This window comes from Camponotus vicinus, unplaced genomic scaffold (assembly GCF_025532165.1).
Source record: "Camponotus vicinus isolate PSW18456_S1 unplaced genomic scaffold, iyCamVici1.0 SCAF_3, whole genome shotgun sequence".
Classification (NCBI taxonomy): domain Eukaryota; kingdom Metazoa; phylum Arthropoda; class Insecta; order Hymenoptera; family Formicidae; genus Camponotus; species Camponotus vicinus.
In genome coordinates, this window is record NW_028141967.1 from 2,395,972 (window position 1) to 2,415,480 (window position 19,509).

Sequence of the window (19,509 nt, forward strand, 5' to 3'; positions counted from 1 at the left end):
GACCTCGATATTCTCGGTGAAGAGACTCACAATAAAGCTCTGCTGATCTGCCATTCAAAATTAACTCTTGCATCGTTTTATCATCAAGCGACATTGACACATTTGCGCATCAAGAAGACTGATTTCTATTTAAAAAAAAACATATTAAACCGATAGTTGCAAATATTTGCTGATTATCTTTGAGTTATATTATTTTAGATCAGTAAAAGTATGTCAACGAACGACGCATTTGACAGTTCAAATATTGAATGTGTAATTTTAATTTAATTGATTTTGAAAAAACGGAGAACTGTTAGATTAAAAAATATCAAAGTAATTATATATATATTTTTTTCTTGGGTTATATTCCATAGAAGGATACATACGTACTAAATAATGCATACTTTGTAATGTTTTCTAATTTTTAAATTTTGTTTTTCGAAAATGAGCCTGCGATTAACTCGATTATGCGCGATACAGGCAAACGAGAAATAACAGAATTTATTATTTAATATTTTATACTAATATGTACCGATTTATTAATTTTATCTCATTGATAACTTTAACGAAGATTTATTTATCATCAAAAAAATCCAATGTTAAGCCCTCTAAAATTGCGACAGATAAGAGCAACATTTAAAAATTCTCGGCAAATTTACAATGCATTATTTTTTTCCGATAATTTAAACACATTGACATTTCTCCTATTATTTTAATATCAAATTTATACTTTTATACGAATTCGTTTCTTCAGAATCGCTCGGAGAAATTAGATACCAAATTACACAGCCTTTCTTCGCGGATCGCTCGGTATATAACGGAAGTTTTGGGTGTGAAGACTTGAAAGACGGTCGTAACGTCAATATTTGAGTTGACGCTTAAACGTTCGAGCTTTGCGAAGCTCGTTTCACTGTCGGCCATTGGTATCTCATTAAGACGACTTCCTATCCAGGCCGGAAGCAAGCCGAGAGCTCAGCAGAGAGACTTCCCTTCGCCGGATATTATAATGAACACTTACCGGTTCTTCTTTCTCCGCGATTTCGACGCCATTATTTTTCTCGAGCTCCGCCATTGTATCACAATCATCAGATAACTTCTTAATTTAATCGTCCATTTCGTATCAAATTAAAATCCCTCCGATGATCTCTCGTTGTATTTAAAAATTGCCAAGCATTAAAGAATCGCAGACAATCCCGGCGCACATTTTCTGTGCAATCTTGACAGGACGAAACTGTTATTTTAAAAGAGGGTCGCGGGGGAGACAGATCTACTCGCAATTTCCGCAAAGATTTCCCCAATATAAAACGAAGTAGAAGTCGGAATAAAGATTCCGCGGCTTCGCCGAGACAAATGTCTCGTTGTAAATTTGAAGTTACTCGCACGACGTTATTTATTGATCTAAACCCAAGGGTTGTTGCATATTCATTCGTTCGGCGAATACGTCGTGACTCATTCACTTGCCTAGGGTTTCAAAGATTTAAACGCAACGTGGGCCCGTCCACATAAATAATCTACTGCTGGCGATCATCCATGCCTAGCGTGCGCGATTTTGTGCGTCGACTAGATAAAATTTAATCGCGCGCACAATGTAATTGGCCTTTCATTAGCGGCGCATTAATACTACCTGCGAAATCACACGCACGCTGTCATATACAGTTTCCCCGATTTCCGCGATCGCGACCGAATGGACGGTCTAAATGGAAGGTTGTTAAATTCTGCGATCACTGAGGCGTAATGTCTGCTCGGAACGATACGCTCGAAAACGATTCACCGGAATTATTCGTCTCGATCGCGGAAATTTAATTTGTCTGTAGCTATTTATAGTTATTATATTAGAATAGTTTATGCTCAACAATTTATAGCGATGCAATAATATAATTTGGATTATAATTATGATAATATAATAATAATAATGCATAGGTGTATGTGTGTTTTAAACATACAAATATCTTCCGGCGAATATTGTGTATAAATTAGAAAAGAAAAAAAAATGGAAAAAAAATTTTATTAAGATATTTAATTTTTTCGAAATTGAAATTAAGGGGAAAAAATCTGATTTCATATTTTTAATTTAACATTACACGAGAAATCATCATCTTTTCAATTATGTGCCATGTTCTGCCTTCTATAATAAAATTATATAGCAATCACGCGAACGATTGGGTAGAATAACGATTTTTTATTTTCGAAAAAATTGAAATGATGTGGTCTTTGTACTTTATTTAAATTTAGTGAATTCAACGTCTAAATATTTTTCTATCTTATTGCTACAATTGTAATACTTTGAAATGTGCATTATACGTACCTGAACTTCTAAGGCATGGTAAGCAAATATGAGGCCAATCAGTATCACAGTAGACACAGAGATCAGGGTTTTCAGTGCTGTCGAGTAAAACGAGGCCTGAAACATACAATATTTCGCATATATCTGTGAAATTATTCTATATTTATTTTATATAACAATGTTGATTTTTTCCAAAAGATATGCGATCGACAAATACATTCAGATAAACAAATATTGTTATTTCAGCATTTCGATATCGAGAATTGTGTATTATAGGTGGTTCGAGAATATATGTAAATCTATATATCAGCGATCTAACAATCAAACTCAAACAATTGAACGTTAATTCTGAGATTTAACTGCGCGTTGATTGCTCATTCTTTATACACATGAAACAATAAAATATTAGTAGCTTTCAATCCGTGATGCAATTAAAAAAGTGCTTACAAAAAAACATGAAATCTTCCTTTCTTCTATTTTTGCATCCTAAAAAGAAATTCAAAAAAATCAAAGGACATAATTAATACTATCCAAAAAATTATTCCAAGAAGGAGGATCTGAGAGGTCCTCCATCACTAATCTTTTCTACGTCATTAAACATTTGTCGAATCGAAAGCCTCCAATAACCCGTTAATCTTTGAAATTTCGGTATAAAATGTGCACCTTATAAATCTGACATCCCAAAAACTTTCGTGTTCCTGAATTTACTGCAGTTTCCTGACATTTCGAAATTTATGAAAGCTAATTCCTACAAAGTATCGCTGTCTGTTTAGTTTCGCAAATTGTGTGTCGAGGCATCACGTTAACTTATAACGAGATCCAACTTACGTACAGTAATTTCCGCTGATCTGATCGTATTGTCAAACGCATCTGTTTTTGTTTGAACGAATTTAAGCAAGCTCGAAAGATATACGCCCGGATATTCTAAAGTTTACAGAGCGACATCACCGCTTCCCTCTCTGAAAGCAGTTCTTTGACCAACTTAAAGTTCATTTCCAAGCGTCCAACGTGAAGTATCTTTGTAACTGAGACTTATATCAAAAGACTTATATCAAAACTCGTTAGATTTACTTGCGAAATCGACCGTGGTTCAAGTTACAACAGATTATTCGCGACTGGAGGACATTGCGATGTCCAACTAACTACCGTCCTTCTCTCAATTCGCCTCTATAACGAGGAATGATGTTCGGGAGATAGCTCCGATTCCTCTTCTTGCATGTATGTAGTTTCGATATTGAAGTTACGAGTATTGAAACGGTTTATGTGATTTTCGACCAGGTGAATTGCGGATCTTAATAACAAGCTGCTTTCTGGAAGACCGATGACAATAAGCTCACTGACTGAGCAAAGCCTCTTTCGACCGTACAGCTTGAAAAGGGATTAAGGACTCGAAAAGGGAAAAGGGTAGAAGCGAAAGAGAGAAGCCAATTTGAATATCAATCTTGGCAAAATTTTCTTGGCAAAATTTTCTTTACAAATCCCAGACATGATCTCGTAAGAGATACATAAATTTAAATGATTCTATTATTATTATCCGCAAGATTACATTTGAGACAAAGATCAAGAAAGGATTCCTTTATTTTACGTAAAGGGTAATTTGTGAAATATATAAAATAAAATCTGAATAGATGAAAATATTTTGTCAAATACATACGTTGTGAAAAATTCTTAATTGTATCGTTAAATTGTCCGCTCTTTTTATTCAAGCGAAAACTTCTCTAGCGCTTCTACCGAAGCTTTCGTATCTGGTTGGGTGAGATTTCTGGTCGCCGCATAAATGGATTAAGGGATTAGGAGGCGCACCGTAAAATATGAACGCGAAATCCATTTTCGCCCGACCTTAGTTGACTTTATGAGTGCTACGGCGCTCTTGGATACGCGAAATTACTATCGTGACATTATGCGACGCGTAACAATGTCACAAGTTGTGAAATTTGCGCGTGTGCCTACCTGTCATCATTGCTGTCGTGACTCTTTCGATTAAATTTATTCAAAATTATTATACGAAGAAATTTGCTTTTTCGCCAGAAACCTCGATAAATATTGCAAAAATGAATGAATACAAAAAACTGATCGAACACAAAAAAAAAACATTAAATCCAAGTCTGAAACAAAATATTTCAGATCAGATATTAATAATAAAAAGTGCAGGAGAATATTTGCAGATATTTTTTACCTTTCCCAGAGGCGAAAAACTGAAGCTTGAAATAGGAAAGATCAGATATTCGAAAAATGAGAAGATGTGAAAAGTTGATTCGGAAAATTATCGCAGACGCGACTCTAAATGCAGATTACAATTATCCATTTCCAAACGTCGTCTGAATTTACCCCGTAAACATATTTCAATGGGATGATCCAATTATCGGTTATCGCCTCTTGAAGATGAAAACCGTAAGCTCGATGTTGCGCGCGGTTACCGTGATGCGCCGTAATAAATTTACGAGCATGATGCCAAAGGCTGGTATCGATACAACGAGACCGGCCAGGGAGAAAGGGAGAGGATTATGCCGCTGCTACATAAATTAATGCGATTGCATCTCATCAAGGCCGATTTTCCCGAGGAAACCGGTGCATTTCCATTCTCGATTATAATTTCACAGGCGGTAGCATCTAAAGGTAACGCAGAGTTTATCTATTTCTATTAAGAGAGAGAGAGAGGGGAGTATCTTTACACGAGATATCTTTAGAACCTTTCCCTTTTTTTGCTCTACTTTTTATTTATCATATCTATCTTTGTTTTATTTTCCATTTATTTATACCGGGAAAAAGCGAGGCGTCTTCTAACTTGACGTTACTCCAGCGACGCGAGAATCCGAAAGAAAAGGATTAAAAAAAAAAATAAAAATCTAAAAGGGCAAAAAACGCGGTTCAGATATTTTGGTAAAAAAAGTTTGAGAAGGTCAAGGCGCGAATAAAAACAAGCACCTGAAATGTCTTCTAAAAGTTTCGGAGACTCGCTTTCTCTCTTTTTTCTTAGACTTCCTGGCCGAATTCGAGATGCTCTCGTAACGAGGTCCCCGTTACGAAAACTAAGCGGGTAATCATCCCCTGAAAGGGGTGATCGAGGCAATTAGGGCAATATGGAGTGCCGTGCCACCCTCTCGGCGATTCCGGCATTCCTTTTTGTTTCGCATCAACGAGCCTGTGTCCTGACTTCTGGGGATGCATTCAGATCGCGCCGACACGTCCCGATGCCGATTACATTAGCTTTCGCTCCTCGCATTCATACAGAAATGGTCGGCAACGATTACGTATGTTTCTCCTGCCGACGAGATTTTCCTTCCGCGAGAGAGGCAATTCTCGCACACGATTCTCCGAGAGATATTTCTGCCCTCTTTTATCTCTCACGAGAAAAGAATCCTTTCCATCGTCGAAAATATTTTACATATACTCCATTTATTATTTAACAGCTAAATTTAATTCCTCGCAAAGTAAAATATAACTGTTTTTTCCTTCATGACAGGAGATTACTCTCGTTGTACAGGAGATTACCCAGGAATTGAACGTTTCCTTGCCATCTCGTATTTTCAAGTAAATATCGCTGGAATAACATTCGTTTAAATAATATTACGTAATGCTTTTATTTCGATGCGTTTGTAATCAAATGTATCGGATGGTGTATCATTTTTTTTTTTTTTATTTAACTTTGCTTTTATCAGCATTTCAAACAGCCGACTCTTTGATATGGATTAAAAAAAAAAATAAAAAAAGAGGAGGGAGACTATATCCGAGATTCACCTCCGTCGACGCGCGTGCTAACGCCGCGTAATATCGCGGAAATCGCGAATAAAACATTTGCCAAACATGCCGTTGGAATGCTTTCAGATTCGCACGAGGTTACTATAGCGACGGCATGATCTATTCGTGCGTGTTGCAATGTGCGCATGTCGTGCCTTCGACCGAGAACGAGCGCGAGCGCGGCGCTTCGTTTGTGTGGTCACGCCCTGTGAAATTAACCACCTTTACCGCGTTTTTTCACGTCTGTCGAAAAAAAGGCGTTAAAGTAAAACCCTGTTTCCAGGATGTCGCAAGTTTCGAGAGCGAATTCCTTTGTGTTTTTCCTGAACGCGCAAAGTACACGTGTCGCGCGATGTGTGCGAACTTTCGAACTCTGCTCGAACATTGGCATCCAGTATCAGGAAAAAAAAATAAACAGAGGGTATATACAAATGCGATAGAATAACATTGTCAAATTGGGGCAAAAATGCAAAATTTGACCCCAGAAATTAAACAAAAATTCAATATAAAATATATCTACCTGTACGAAATCGAATTTTTCAGAATCTAATATTATTTTAAATCCCTCACACAATATAATCTAAAAAATCGTAATCTTGTTTAATTTTTTTTTAATTTGATAAGATAACAAGAACCTTCAAAGTTTTGAAAACCCTAGGTTTCAGGGAAATCAGACTTAAAATTACGCAAGTATTATAGATGAAAAATGCGAGAGGAACTTGAACTTTTCATTAACGCCACCCCGGGAGCATGAAACTTTGATAATTCTTTTTATAATTCTCCAATAAAAGATATTTATCCGACAACGGAGTCATCGTGGTCTGCCATGTGTTTTGATCCCTCGAACAAGCGTACGTCGATTTATAACATGAATGGTTATTTATAGTCGGTTATTTTGGATTTAGGTTGCCTTTAGCTGTCAGACATTCATTCGACGCACGTGCGCTACACACCTTTGGAGAGATAAAAATCACCTATGGTAAAAATTGATTTTTATATACAAAATATTCGTATGATGTAAAATATTTCATCGATAAACATAAATCTAACGCGCGATTTTTTAAACGGAACTCTAATGATAATTTTTCATCGTGAATCAAGTAATGAGTTTCCGGACTCTGCGGCTTAATTTAGCAGAATTAATACTCGCGTCGTTATCCCAGTAAAAAGTAATTTTCTTCGGCTGTTTTCTTCATAATTTCCGCGGCAATAAGAAGGAAATGCCGGATAAGATTCTCTCTTCTTTGTGGCTGATTCCGGCGATACATCACGGGAATACGCTTTCGCTCCGCAGCAGATTATAAAGCAATCATCGCTCGACCTCTCCTCTTCGCTTGATACGGGGAGTCTTTTTTGTAAGTAGGTCTGACAAGGAAAAATAAGACGAGAGACTCGAGTGAACCTGCGGCGCGTTCGACGTGTCTGAAAAATTAATCCGTGACGGAAAAGACGTCTCGTTGACGTCAAAGGATCGACAAAGAAAAAGAGGATGTTGAAGGACGGGAAAGGAATCAGCCTTTGAAAAGGGAAATGATTATTCAACCCTGTTTGACTGACAAGATAAAGTTCCATCGAGGAGAAATCTGGATCGAAAAGATCTCGAGTGAAAGTTCGGACATTTAAAAGTTTCAAAACTGACGAAACTTGCGGCAAGTTTTTGCGGATATTGAAATAGCAAAGATATCGGTCCTCTCGCTTCTGTTCAAACATAAAAACACTGCATAGCTTCGAAAGTAGAAAGTGTAATAAAGATCAGAGCATATCCGAGAGAATATCCTTTCTGAAATTTTCAATTAAAAAAACCAAGCGTTTGATATTAAAGAGACTAAACACACATATTATAGATTTTATGAAGATTATTTCTCCTCTCTCTTCGAGGTTACAATTTTAAAAAGATCTAAAAGAGGTTAATCCTTAGAGAATATTAATCTTCGTTGGTGAGAATGAACTGTATCACGCGAGGGATGCCCTTTTGATATCAAAGCTCGGGAATGCCGACAAATGGTTCTCGAGGGTGAAAAATAATTATTCTCGCTCTCCGAACGATCAAGCCACCGTCACGAATGAAATTTCGCGTCGAAATTTCGTTTATCGGAAATTTCATTTGGATTCGCTGGACGACGCGTGATTTGTTACAATTTGCGTGAATGAAACGACAACGGTTGCGCATTTCGGGGGATTTGCGAATACATTGAGTAGGTTCTAAAGTAAAACTAACAGATCATAAATCAATAAACAGGTGTACGATTATCTCGGTCTAATTCTCGATTCAAGATTTAAAATAAATAGCACCTGATGTAGAATCTTTATCATATAATAAAAGCAAACATTCTTATCAACGATATTCATAAAAAATGTGACAGAAAATACAGGGCAATATGTTGAATAAATAAATGTTATCATGCTTGAAAAAGTGGGCTAACAATTTTCAGACTATTTGAAGATTTTATAAATACGTTATATTTTATATCATCAAAATATATTCCTTTAAAAAATAATATTCCTTTAAAAAATAATATAAAACTAATTATTTTCTTTTATTATAAAGATCTATTTTCGTGCGGAATGTAAAATACATGTACGAAGAAAACTTAGCGTTAATTCGCTTGAAATATCGTTCATTCTTTGCGACTCTCTCGATTACTGCTCCAAGAGGAAAATCTGTTTGCGGTTTGGATAAAGATAAAAGGAGGATGCATCGTGCCAATGGCAACTTAAGAATCGGCTTTCTCGGCGGATTTAACCCTCGAGAAACTTATCGTCGCAGAAAAGCTTGATTACGGGAGCTTAATCCTCGTGACAAGACGCGAACGCGAAGATAAACGTCGACCAAGTTTCCGAGAAATTTTCCACGGAAAATCTCTCTTCTTCAGGTCATAAAGCACTCATTCCTAAATTATCGTTTCTTTTCTTCTTAGGACTTCTTCTTAGGAACTGCGCCAAATAATAACGGCGATGAAAACTAAAAGAAAAATGCTCCGAAAAAATAGAATCGAAGAATGTAATAATAACTTATGCAAAAAATTATATATATATATATTTATTACTATTTATGAAGCTTTAAAAAATTTTCTAATTTTTTATCTTGGCTATTTTAATCTTCAGAAAATTACAGTTTTTGAAATTTGTTATTTTGAAAATATTTTGAAATTTTCTAGAATTTTGTGGATTTATGAAATTTATATTTCGAATTTCTCTGGAGCCATATAACGAGAATTTTCTCTCGAGAATTTTTAAAATTTCTAAAATTTTCATAGTTTGTAGAATTTTTCTACGTTAATCAAATTAGCAACGAAATTGATTATATCACAGAATAAGAATGAAAAATTCTATTCTGATACACAAATGGAATTCTAAAAATATGATAACAATAAAGTATAATAATAATAATAAAGTTGTTAAGTTAATACGACGTGATTTATAGATCGTACGTGAAACCTATCGATGAACTTGATGGCAGTCGAGAAGGTGGCAGAACGACATGGTGGATCCATTTGTTAATCCACCACGGTAAAAGCACTCTGACCCGTTTTTATCTCGCGATACCGGGAGGGGAACCCTAATCCTTGCATAGTACACGAAGCCCGTAACGTCCAGGCCATCCTGCCTGGAGGTCGCCGTCGAAAAAAGAAGATGCATAAAAGCCACTATCAGGCATTAGGACTGGATCGTAAGCCCTTAATAGCGCGTTCTAAAAAAGAAAGAGAAGAGAAAAAAGGGGGAAAAAAGATACCGTGGTGTTAAATGATCAAATTGAAATTTGTAGCGCTTATCATTCTTCATTTTTCTAAGAATCTAAAGGATATACTCGAAAATGAGGGACAACGTGACGCTTCGTCATTTAACGACAGACGTTAGAAAACGAGATTACAATGCAGATTGTATGCACATCAAGTCCCAACATTTAATACGTCGACAGAGTGTTTTCTTTTTCCATTCCTTCGTCGTAGCAGCTCTCGAGTTAACTCGTGACTTTTCTATTCCGCCCCGTCGGGGCTTCCCTTGACGACCTGCTTTCGCCTTCGTTACCAGTACCGCTTTATAATGACATTATATTCCTGTGGCTGCATAATTGCCGTCTTCTTCCTCCGCTTTGTCGAAGTCTTCATGTCATCCGAGTCGTTCAGGGATTTCTGCGACGACATGACGGCACAATTTATCATTCCTCACCGCTCCCTGTCACCGCGATCGATCCTCCATTCGCGAATAAGGGGAGAGGAATAATCCTGTTTATACTTATATAATTGCCAGCATTTGTTAGCTGTCACCTACATGGGTGTAAAAAGTTTCAGTAATGTACGAAGGAGATGTTTAAAAGTCCTGATTGAAATATTGCATTATCTTTTCATTTATTTTCAGTGAGATAAAAATTGATACACGTTATACATGATTTTAATTTGTGCCTCGGAGAAGAGAATGATGATTGAAAATATTTTTCCGGCTAAAATTTCAATATCTCTTTTGATAAATCTAAAATAGATTTCGCATTTTTCAGTTTTTCGATATTTAATAGCCGCGTAACCAGACCTTTTAAATTAAATTTTTGCTGCAACAAAATTTTAGAATTTTGATGAAAAATACAATTGTTATTTTTAGCAGGTTTTTCTTTTATTTTCGATCGCTCGAGGAGCTATACTTTCGCTGTGTTTGTTGAGATAAAATGTAGCTGCTTAAAACCAATGGGTCGAAAGCGAGTTGAGAGCGAATTTCAGCGAGATATAATTCGATCGCTTCTGTGCATACAAATTTTCGTACGAACATGACGGCGGTGATTCGACTTTACGACACCGCGAAATTTCTCAGCCCTCGGCGAATTTGCAATTCGATGTGCGTGCACGAGCGAACCGCAGGATCGTTCGACGGTTTTTAAACTACCGGCATCCGAATATCCGGAGAAACTAACGTTGCTACATATATCGAGTCTTGTATGCAATTTCATTGTGCCATTTTGCTCGAACATGAAGGTAACGACGAGAAAAATCAAACAATCTCTAGGAACTCATGAATTGGAAGATGTCGAGGATTCAATAAAGAGATGAAATATGGGGAATATGAAAAGACTAGAAAGTCCGACGTAGAAGAGAATTCACGCCTTCTTAGCATTATTCGGAGTTTGAACAGATGTGAGATAAAAAGGTGCAAGTGAGAATAAATTTCGACATTTTTACCCGTGAAACGCCCGACGTCTCCTCTCAAATTCGGTTAAAGAACGACGCTTTCCAGCCGATCCCCTCGCATTACTACTCCAATTCTGGGAGGGGATCTTCTCGCGGCGGGGTCAGGGGGTTGGAAATAGAAGCGATTGTCCTCGAGCTTGCAATATCGATATTGTTAATCCATCGCTATGCTCTTGGCACAGGATCAAACGGAGAGGATTGCTCGGTCAACAACGGGATTTTCGCGGTCCCTAGGGAAATTCTCGCTGGAGAACTATCCCCATTTGGAGCGGAATAAATACAGAAGTCGCGTCGAGACGAGGAGCGAAAAGACACTCTCGCGAGCTTTCGGCCGAAAGTACCCTAGGGACGAGCTTTCCCGTTCGAAAAAGGATAGGCCGGGTCAAGGCGGCCCTCCTTCGCAATCGCGATTATCGAACCGAGCTCTCGATATACCGAGGGGGATAGGACGGGAGGACTGCTCGCGCTTGTCGCCTTGAATATCCGGTCGTTATATCCGGCGCATCAACAGAGTCGTTTTTAGTCGATAAAGTTTGCGAAGGTCACGAGGTCGCGGAGACATCTCATTTAACGAAAAGTAAACTTCTCAGACGCTCATATCGAATTATAAAAGGGTAATTATATTATAGAAGGAAATATTTTTCTAAACTTACAAAGTTTTCTTTTACAACCAACTATGAAGACTATTAAAAACTATGATGCGGATATTACGCATTTTCCAATGCTTTCTTTGTCTAACTTTTCTTGCTCGATTCGAGAAATATTATGTCAAGTTGAAGCTCTCAAAGTTTGGCTTACATTAATTTTCCCGATAAATAAAAACCATTTTTCCCCTACATTGAACTTTCGTTTGAACTCGGAATTATTGCTACTCTCCGCAGTGCAGATGGAAATCGGCGAGATATTTGTGGAGAAAAATTCCCATTGTTTAAATCTACCGCATGCCGTTTTCAAATTCCGCGTGCCGGACATTCATAAGTTTCAAAATTGTTGCGGGAGAACACGGGGTGAATTTTAATAAAGCCGAATTCGCGCCAAGGGAGACGGTCTTCCTCGGCAGACGATCCTCCTCGACCCTGTGTCCTTTGATATAGTGTCATAAAAACGCGATGGTAAATTGGAGGTTTATCGATCGACGATCTTGGTCCCGATGGACCATAGTTATCATACCGAATACTCGACAGCACGCATTTCTCAAATTATTAACCCAACAACGTAAATCAATTCGATTCACTGTCCTAAATGAAGAGTCTAGTACGTGAGATAAGATAGATACAAAAAAGTAAGAGTTTAACATTCAATGGAAAGGATCTTTCTTGCTTTTCTCTTGGATTTTTTTTCGTATAATTTTCTATTAATTATTTTTGTTGATTCTCTAAAAAATGTTGACCACAGAAAATTAAAGGAGAGAGGCCAAATTATTTCACTAAAAAATACCTCTAGTTATCGCGATTCATATTTTTCTCTTAAGGATGCTTTGTATGTACTACAATCCCAGCAAAAAGTAGCTGAAAATCAATATTGACGAATATATCCACTTTTGGTGTATTTTGAGTATGAGAAATTGCGTGGAATATTACAATTTGATCTTAGCTACAGTGCAGAGATGTATTTTTTAATATTTATTGCGTTTTTACTGAAATATTCCGAATTTTGTTAATCGAAATGATTAACTTTTGGCAGAGAATTTCGCTTTGTGTCCGATACATAGCTAATTTCATTGAATTATATTTAATATCTTTTTAACCAGTTAGTACTTGTATAATATTATTTGATCAAATATTTCCTCAGTATCTAAACTACACTTTTGCAAATTTTAAACAAATTCTGAATATTATTTCCATGTGTTTTTGTCATTTGAATCGACGTAGTCATACGTTTCCCATAAGAACACATGTTAATTCGGTGCAAATTAAAATCCTTATAACTTGTGAACGCTTTAGTGAATCGATTTAAAAATTGTACTGAAGATTCTAAACATATGTAAGGACATTCTGTACAATTTTCATTAAATTCTCAATATTTTGAAAATAGGTACAAAACATCCTTAAAATTCATTTAAACATTTTCTATAAATTCCAAAGTTTCACATATTTGGCCAGACCAGAAAAGCATATGAAGCGAGAAATTTTCTCCGAATCTTTTCATTTTCATATCGATGTGTCTTGGAGTTCTTCTACTGGTTTCATTGGTCAACCGTTCCTAATGGATGTCTCATCGATTGTCAAGAGTCCTTGAATTTGCTTGTTTGAGGATATATCATTTAGATCCACGTGGCGAAGCTTGTACAAGGAAAGAGCTGTTGTTCCTGATAACGTGAGCTCCCGACAACATTGATTTCTCGCGATGAGAGACCAGGGGATGGGAAAGGATAACGATGCGAGGCGGGGAGATGGGAAAGGGGGATCAATCTACATCCTGCTAGGATTGTTCGGAGTAACGGTGAGGCAAATGCTGGTGTCGTGTATACATTTGCCGACGTCTTGGAGGTCTTCATCTCACGTCGCGAGCATTCAAGCACGAAGCTTTTCGGGTTTGAAAGGAGCCGAGACAACTGTCGGCACGATTTCCGAGAGATCTGTCTATATACAAATGTCTGGAGGATGTTTCGCGGAATTCAACATATCAAGACAAAATATGAAGAAAGAATTGTATTTTTTAAAGAACCTTTCGTAGGGATTTTTTAATAAGAGCATCAATTTTTTTTAATGAGAATCTATTTAAAAAAATCTTAATTTTTAGAGACCATTAAATATATTAAAATCCGCTGATCTTTTCTTAAAATTTTGCTCCTCTCTCATATACCTTGTAATTTATCAACTTTGGATTTCATAAAATATTAACTGTATATTCTTCGTTTTTTAAAATTTTATAATAAACCTATTAAGGGAGAAATATATCTCAATTCAATATTAATGCTTCAGCCAGCGGCAATATTCTGATTATTCAATCTCGCGAATAAAAAGAAAACATTCGGCAAGAGTAAATGGTCACGACGTACCTTCGAGAAAAGAGAAATCAACCGGAATTTCCTTCGAGTATAAAATCACATCGTCGTTTTTTTGCCCTTTTCGACGAACCAGTCGGTGCAATATTAACGCGGCTACATCGCTCTGCACTTTTCTCACGCGGTTTCAAGGGCTCTGATCGATGACGAATGAATTAACGTTTCGTCGCGGAACGATTTCGACTGGCGATAAATATTCATCGAGCCATCCCGATCTTCTACTCGGACTCGATATGGCGCGCCTTTATCATTTATCAGCGACTCTCGTAATTTATTCAGGGTGTCTCGGAGAGAGCCCGCGATAAGCAAAATGTGCAGATTGCGGGTATTTATAGATGTTCGAATGCCCCAAACACTCGTAAAATGAGCCGAATGTGTACACAAAGTGTTGTATAAAAATAGCCATCGTCTAGAAATTATCCACCATTACATTATATGTTGCGCAAATTTTTGATTAATTATTTTTCAATTTTTTTGTAATAAACAAATGATATAGCTGTGCCTGTTATTATATTCTCATCAGCATGTATTTTATAACTCATAATTTATAATTCAAATGCCATCAATTTTATTTACACGAGTAGTATAATAACGACAAATTCATTTCGAACATCGATCAACGAATATTTAAATGTCAAGTAATAAAAAGTTTGATAGTAGACTCGCAAAATTGTCGAAAAATTCGATACACGTACCACTTTCTAAAACTACTTCATCAATCGAATTTCCGACTGCTAGCCGTTTCTAATTTCTAGTTAATTCTATTGAGAATTCTTCAAATGATGGTCATGTTTGCGGTATTTTGTAAACAAGAACCAGGGGGAATTTCCAAGATCGTGCCGCGCACCTTCGGTATTTAACTTTTGAATTGCCGACGAGTTTGCTCCCGCACGCGAGCGATCCGAAGCGAATTTACGAGAGCCTCGGGCAAAGTTTGACTCATCTATTAGCGAGTCAAATGTAAATTAATTGGATGCTCGATAGTACGAGTCGCGAACGCCGAGAAACCTTGCGTCAATTATATCCAAACATTTTCACAATTGATGCGCGCGATCAGTTGAAATCAATTATTTTCTATTGGACTCTTCATCAACATTCGCAGAAAGTCGGTCTCGTTGAATCAGATGAGAAATTACAGGTTTGTCGGCTTCGATCGTTATAATATCGAATTAATGAGAAAATTTTGAGAAAACTGCGACGGAAAAAGTCAACAGTCATTTGGGGATTAGCATTTCTAACGTAATTTTATTTATTGCGTCATTCCAACTGTACTATGAATAAAATATTTTCGAGGAGCGAAACCTTGTACACAATTTTCTCTCGAGAAAAGTCACGTTTTTGCAGTTAAGACCACTTTAAACGATCTACAACTCGTGACAAATTTCTATTTTATGTGCCTTGCAATACGAGAGACATTCGAGAGGAAGAAGAGATTACACTCACACACGTAGAGAGAACAACATCGGGGAATATGTATTCTCATATATATTAAAATACACGGGGATGCACATAAAATAAAATCCCATCCCGGATTTTCCGTCGCGAATATTACACTCTATGATGCTCTTCAGGTATCATCATACGTATCATACACTCTTCATAGCTCTAGCGTAGCACTCACCTTGCTGTAAACGCCGGCGCTGGACAGCTCGTTCTCGATGACCATGACGATGATGCCGAACATGCCCATCACGAGGGCGTAGTCGCTGATGCGCTTGCGCTTCTCGAACAGGGCCTTCCGCCTGCCCAGCCGGTAGCCGACGTTGGGCTTGTGCTTGGATCCGGGCCCGATGCTGCCGCCGCCGGACTGGCCCTTGAGGGAGCCGCCGCCGCCCAGCATGCGCTCGTCCATGTAACGGGGATACTCGGTGTGGACACCCACGAGGGCGATGCCGGCGTCCTCGCCGGCACCGGCACCCCCGGCGCTACCGCATCCGGCGGCCACCCCGGCCGCTCCCCCCGCGCCGCCCCCGCCGGCCACCCCACCGCTGTTCTTCATCGCTCCCGGGATCGAGAGAGTCGACACTGGCTTCCGCAGCTGGAACAGCGAGAATAAGCGCGGTTAAGCCGACAGAAGCGCACTCGTGCATCCTCAAAATCGTTCATTTATTCTTCCCCCTCTGGAAGGTTCTAATTCACGCTAATTCACCCTTGCGACATTGAACGTGCATAAATAGCGTGTGCGTAAAGCTAGGTCTACATGTATCTTGCCAAGACTTTGGAGAGACTTTTAAGGGCTGGAAATTGAAATGTTCCAGAGAGAGAAAAGTAGGGTTTTTTTTTCCCTTCCCTTATCATTCTTTTTTCCTCCTCGCGAGTGTGACTCACGCTAACTTCGAAATAAATGGCTGTAGCTCGAGACGACTCGTCTTAATAGCGGCCACGTAGTCCTGATTTATCGAGCAAAACGTGGGCGGTCGCATAAAATCTTCCAGCCGAAGCTCCCGAGAGGGGCACGAGACGGCTTTCGATCGATGGAAATTATTCCATCTGGCCAGCCAACTGGCGATACGAGTTAACGAGTGTCTCGAACGTGCGCGCGAAATTCCATACAACGCGAGCCCCGGCTCGCGAAGCGAGGGGAAAGAATGTTTATTCAAAAATGTAGCACTTTGTCTGGGGGCTTTAAATGGGATTTTCTGTATAACAAAAAGCGCACTCTCCTAATCACGTTAACTTTTTTTCCAGCGAAGCCGGCAATGAAGTATTGAAACGTTATTGGTTGCTCTTTTTTTTTTCTTTATCGCTTGTTGTTTTTTCCGCTTCAGGCGAGCTTTCAGACGGCATAAAATAAGCATGAACTGCGAAGATTTCGCTTCGATTTTACAAAGAAAAGGCCAAAGTTGCCGCTTAAAAAGGAAAAAAAAAGAGAGGAAAAAAGTTTATCTCTCCGACTTCGTGCTAACGCTGGCGACTTGATTACTCCGAAGCAAACGTGCTCTAATGAAGGAGACTCAATACGTGTGTTTTTAGCGTCGCATGGTAAGACGAACTAAATCCCGTCTTCGTATAAAAGAAAAATAAAGCTCTAAATTAAATTACACATATTAAAGATAATTAGTATATGAAAATAATTTTAATTATATAATATAAATCTTGTATTCTCTAGTAACATTTTAGATTATTAATATTCAACGTCCAAGAGAAAAGGATTATTTTAATATTGAAAGTTTCGAGTGCTCCAAAATGAGGCTGTTTAACCTTTCGTACCTCATATATATGTCCCACCTACGAAAAAAATCATACCTTTTAAACAAATAATCCTATCGATTTCTACCTTCGCTTGTTTTAAAGAAGAAGGTTCAAGTTATATGCAAAAAATCGCGCACTTTAAGAAATGTAACGTTTACAGTACAATATAATTATCTAAACTTTGTAAAAATCAAACTTTTAGAGAATGAAGATTAACCGCATATTAATCGAAAAATCACAAAATTTATGCGCTAATTATAAACTTAAAGTTTAAAAAAAGTGTATAACAATGCTATGAATCGAACGTGTGTGTATATTCAGGAAAAAACATAATTAAAAAAATAAAATCTAAGCTCGTATTTTAAATATATTGATATTGAAGCTTTTCATAGTCGCCATCTTGAATCTGCCATTTCGAATTTAAATTTTGATGGTAAATTTGGAATCAGCACCCCCAAAAACTGTAAAACTGTTCATATGAAACACATCTCTTTTAGGAAAGCCAAGGTACGAAAGGGTTAAGTGACAAATCATAAGTACTGAATAACTGAAAATATTTCTCAATGATGCGAGGCCGCAAATTTTACCGCGCTCTTTTAAGATATTACAAAGTTATAAAAAAATACATATATTACGTATAAAAAAAATATAGCGTCGCGATTATCTCGCTCGTAATATTTTCTTGACCAAATCTCTATCTCTCCCGCGTGTCCTCCCTGCTTCGGTCCAGGATGAGCGAGAAATCTGAGCGCATCTCGTGTCACGGGAGAAGTCTGTCGTCGAGCGTCTATGTATCCCCCTGTTCGATTTCGCTCTGTATACCGGGTGTGCCGGTCGTGCTTTAATATGGAACGGAATACGGAACGGGGCGCATACACTTGCCTCTACTCAATGTATGGGGGTTATACGTACGCGACTCCATGTGCGGCCTATCGATCCCCCGCTATATTTTCCGAACGCGTTGTCTTCTATACGAGGCAGCGCGTCTTCGAGCCGATGAGTTCGAGAGCGTGGGTCTGCGTGAGTGAGTTTCGCTCAACGATGGTGCTAGAGAGATGGTGCACGCGTCCCTTTTTGCCCCATTTGCGTCACCGTGAGATTTTTTGTTAACGGATAGAAGCGCAATTTACGAGGTATTTAAAAGTGACAATCTTCCCTAGGGCGCTCTTCTCGCTCACTCGAGTCAGGTGAGAAGACTCCTTCGCGGAACCACCAGGATTTCACATAATTTATTCTTGTGTTTCGTTGCCCCGCGATATTAGTTAACTGCGGATAATCAACAGGAAGGAAGGCTCTGATGAGATACTCGCTGGAATGCACCGGCAGGGAGATTTCGCGCAGCATGACCTCGTGACCTTTCTCACCAGTCGGGAGGTTAAGGGAGGAAGACTGTGTTACTGGGGGAGGACAGAAAGGGGGATACAGGGATGGGGTGGTAGTCATGGAGACCGTCCCGAGAGGCTTCCTTAATTCAAAGCTTGATTGGCTCGGGCAATCTTAAAACTTGTATATGCTCGACAAAGTTCTCTCTTTCTCGCCCGTACTTTGCGATTACTCGCGACCGCGATAAAGAGGCACGCGAATTGCCAGCGACGTTTCCGACATTTTTCATCCCTTCCGCCCGTATCAATCGTCCAAGTTGGATTATCCCAGCTGGAAAATGCATTCACAATTCAATTGTGTAATCGTTAGAAATTAACGATTATGCAATCAAGTCGATTAAGGGCGGAATGCATTTGCTTTGAATTTATAAAAATGTAAAAAGAACTGAATCACTGGATTGTGGTACAGTGCATATGATAAATTAATAATTATATAAATAATATAATAATAGTTATAATAATATATATAATATAAAATAATATATAAAATAATATATATAATAAATAAAATAATATATATATATATAAGAAAATAATAATTATATAAATAATTATTAATAGTTATAATATTAAATATTAACAATTATAAAAAATATCAAATATTAATAATTATATAAATTAACGAAAAATATAATAATCTTGTTGAAGGCTATCATAATTTTTGTAACTCGATTCTTCTCTCTTCCTTTCCTTATTATAGTTTATTATTTATAATGTCGTAATTTATTCTCATCAAGAGATGATACTCTT

General features: G+C 37.8%; 1 protein-coding gene across 6 annotated transcripts in view; it reads right to left on the minus strand.

Moving 5' to 3' along the window:
- Positions 1 to 19,509, minus strand: part of Sk (small conductance calcium-activated potassium channel) — a 123,926-nt gene that overhangs the window by 13,488 nt on the left and 90,929 nt on the right. For 5 of the 6 annotated variants that reach the window (XM_083094578.1, XM_083094581.1, XM_083094579.1 and 2 more), the window contains 2 exons: positions 15,807 to 16,223; positions 2,285 to 2,380 (listed from right to left, as the gene is read on the minus strand). In XM_083094578.1, coding sequence (XP_082950704.1) covers positions 2,285 to 2,380; positions 15,807 to 16,223 — 513 coding nt within the window. Of the gene's footprint in view, positions 1 to 2,284; positions 2,381 to 15,806; positions 16,224 to 18,289; positions 18,342 to 19,509 lie in introns of those variants that run through there. The other variant, XM_083094584.1, reaches the window with a different exon arrangement.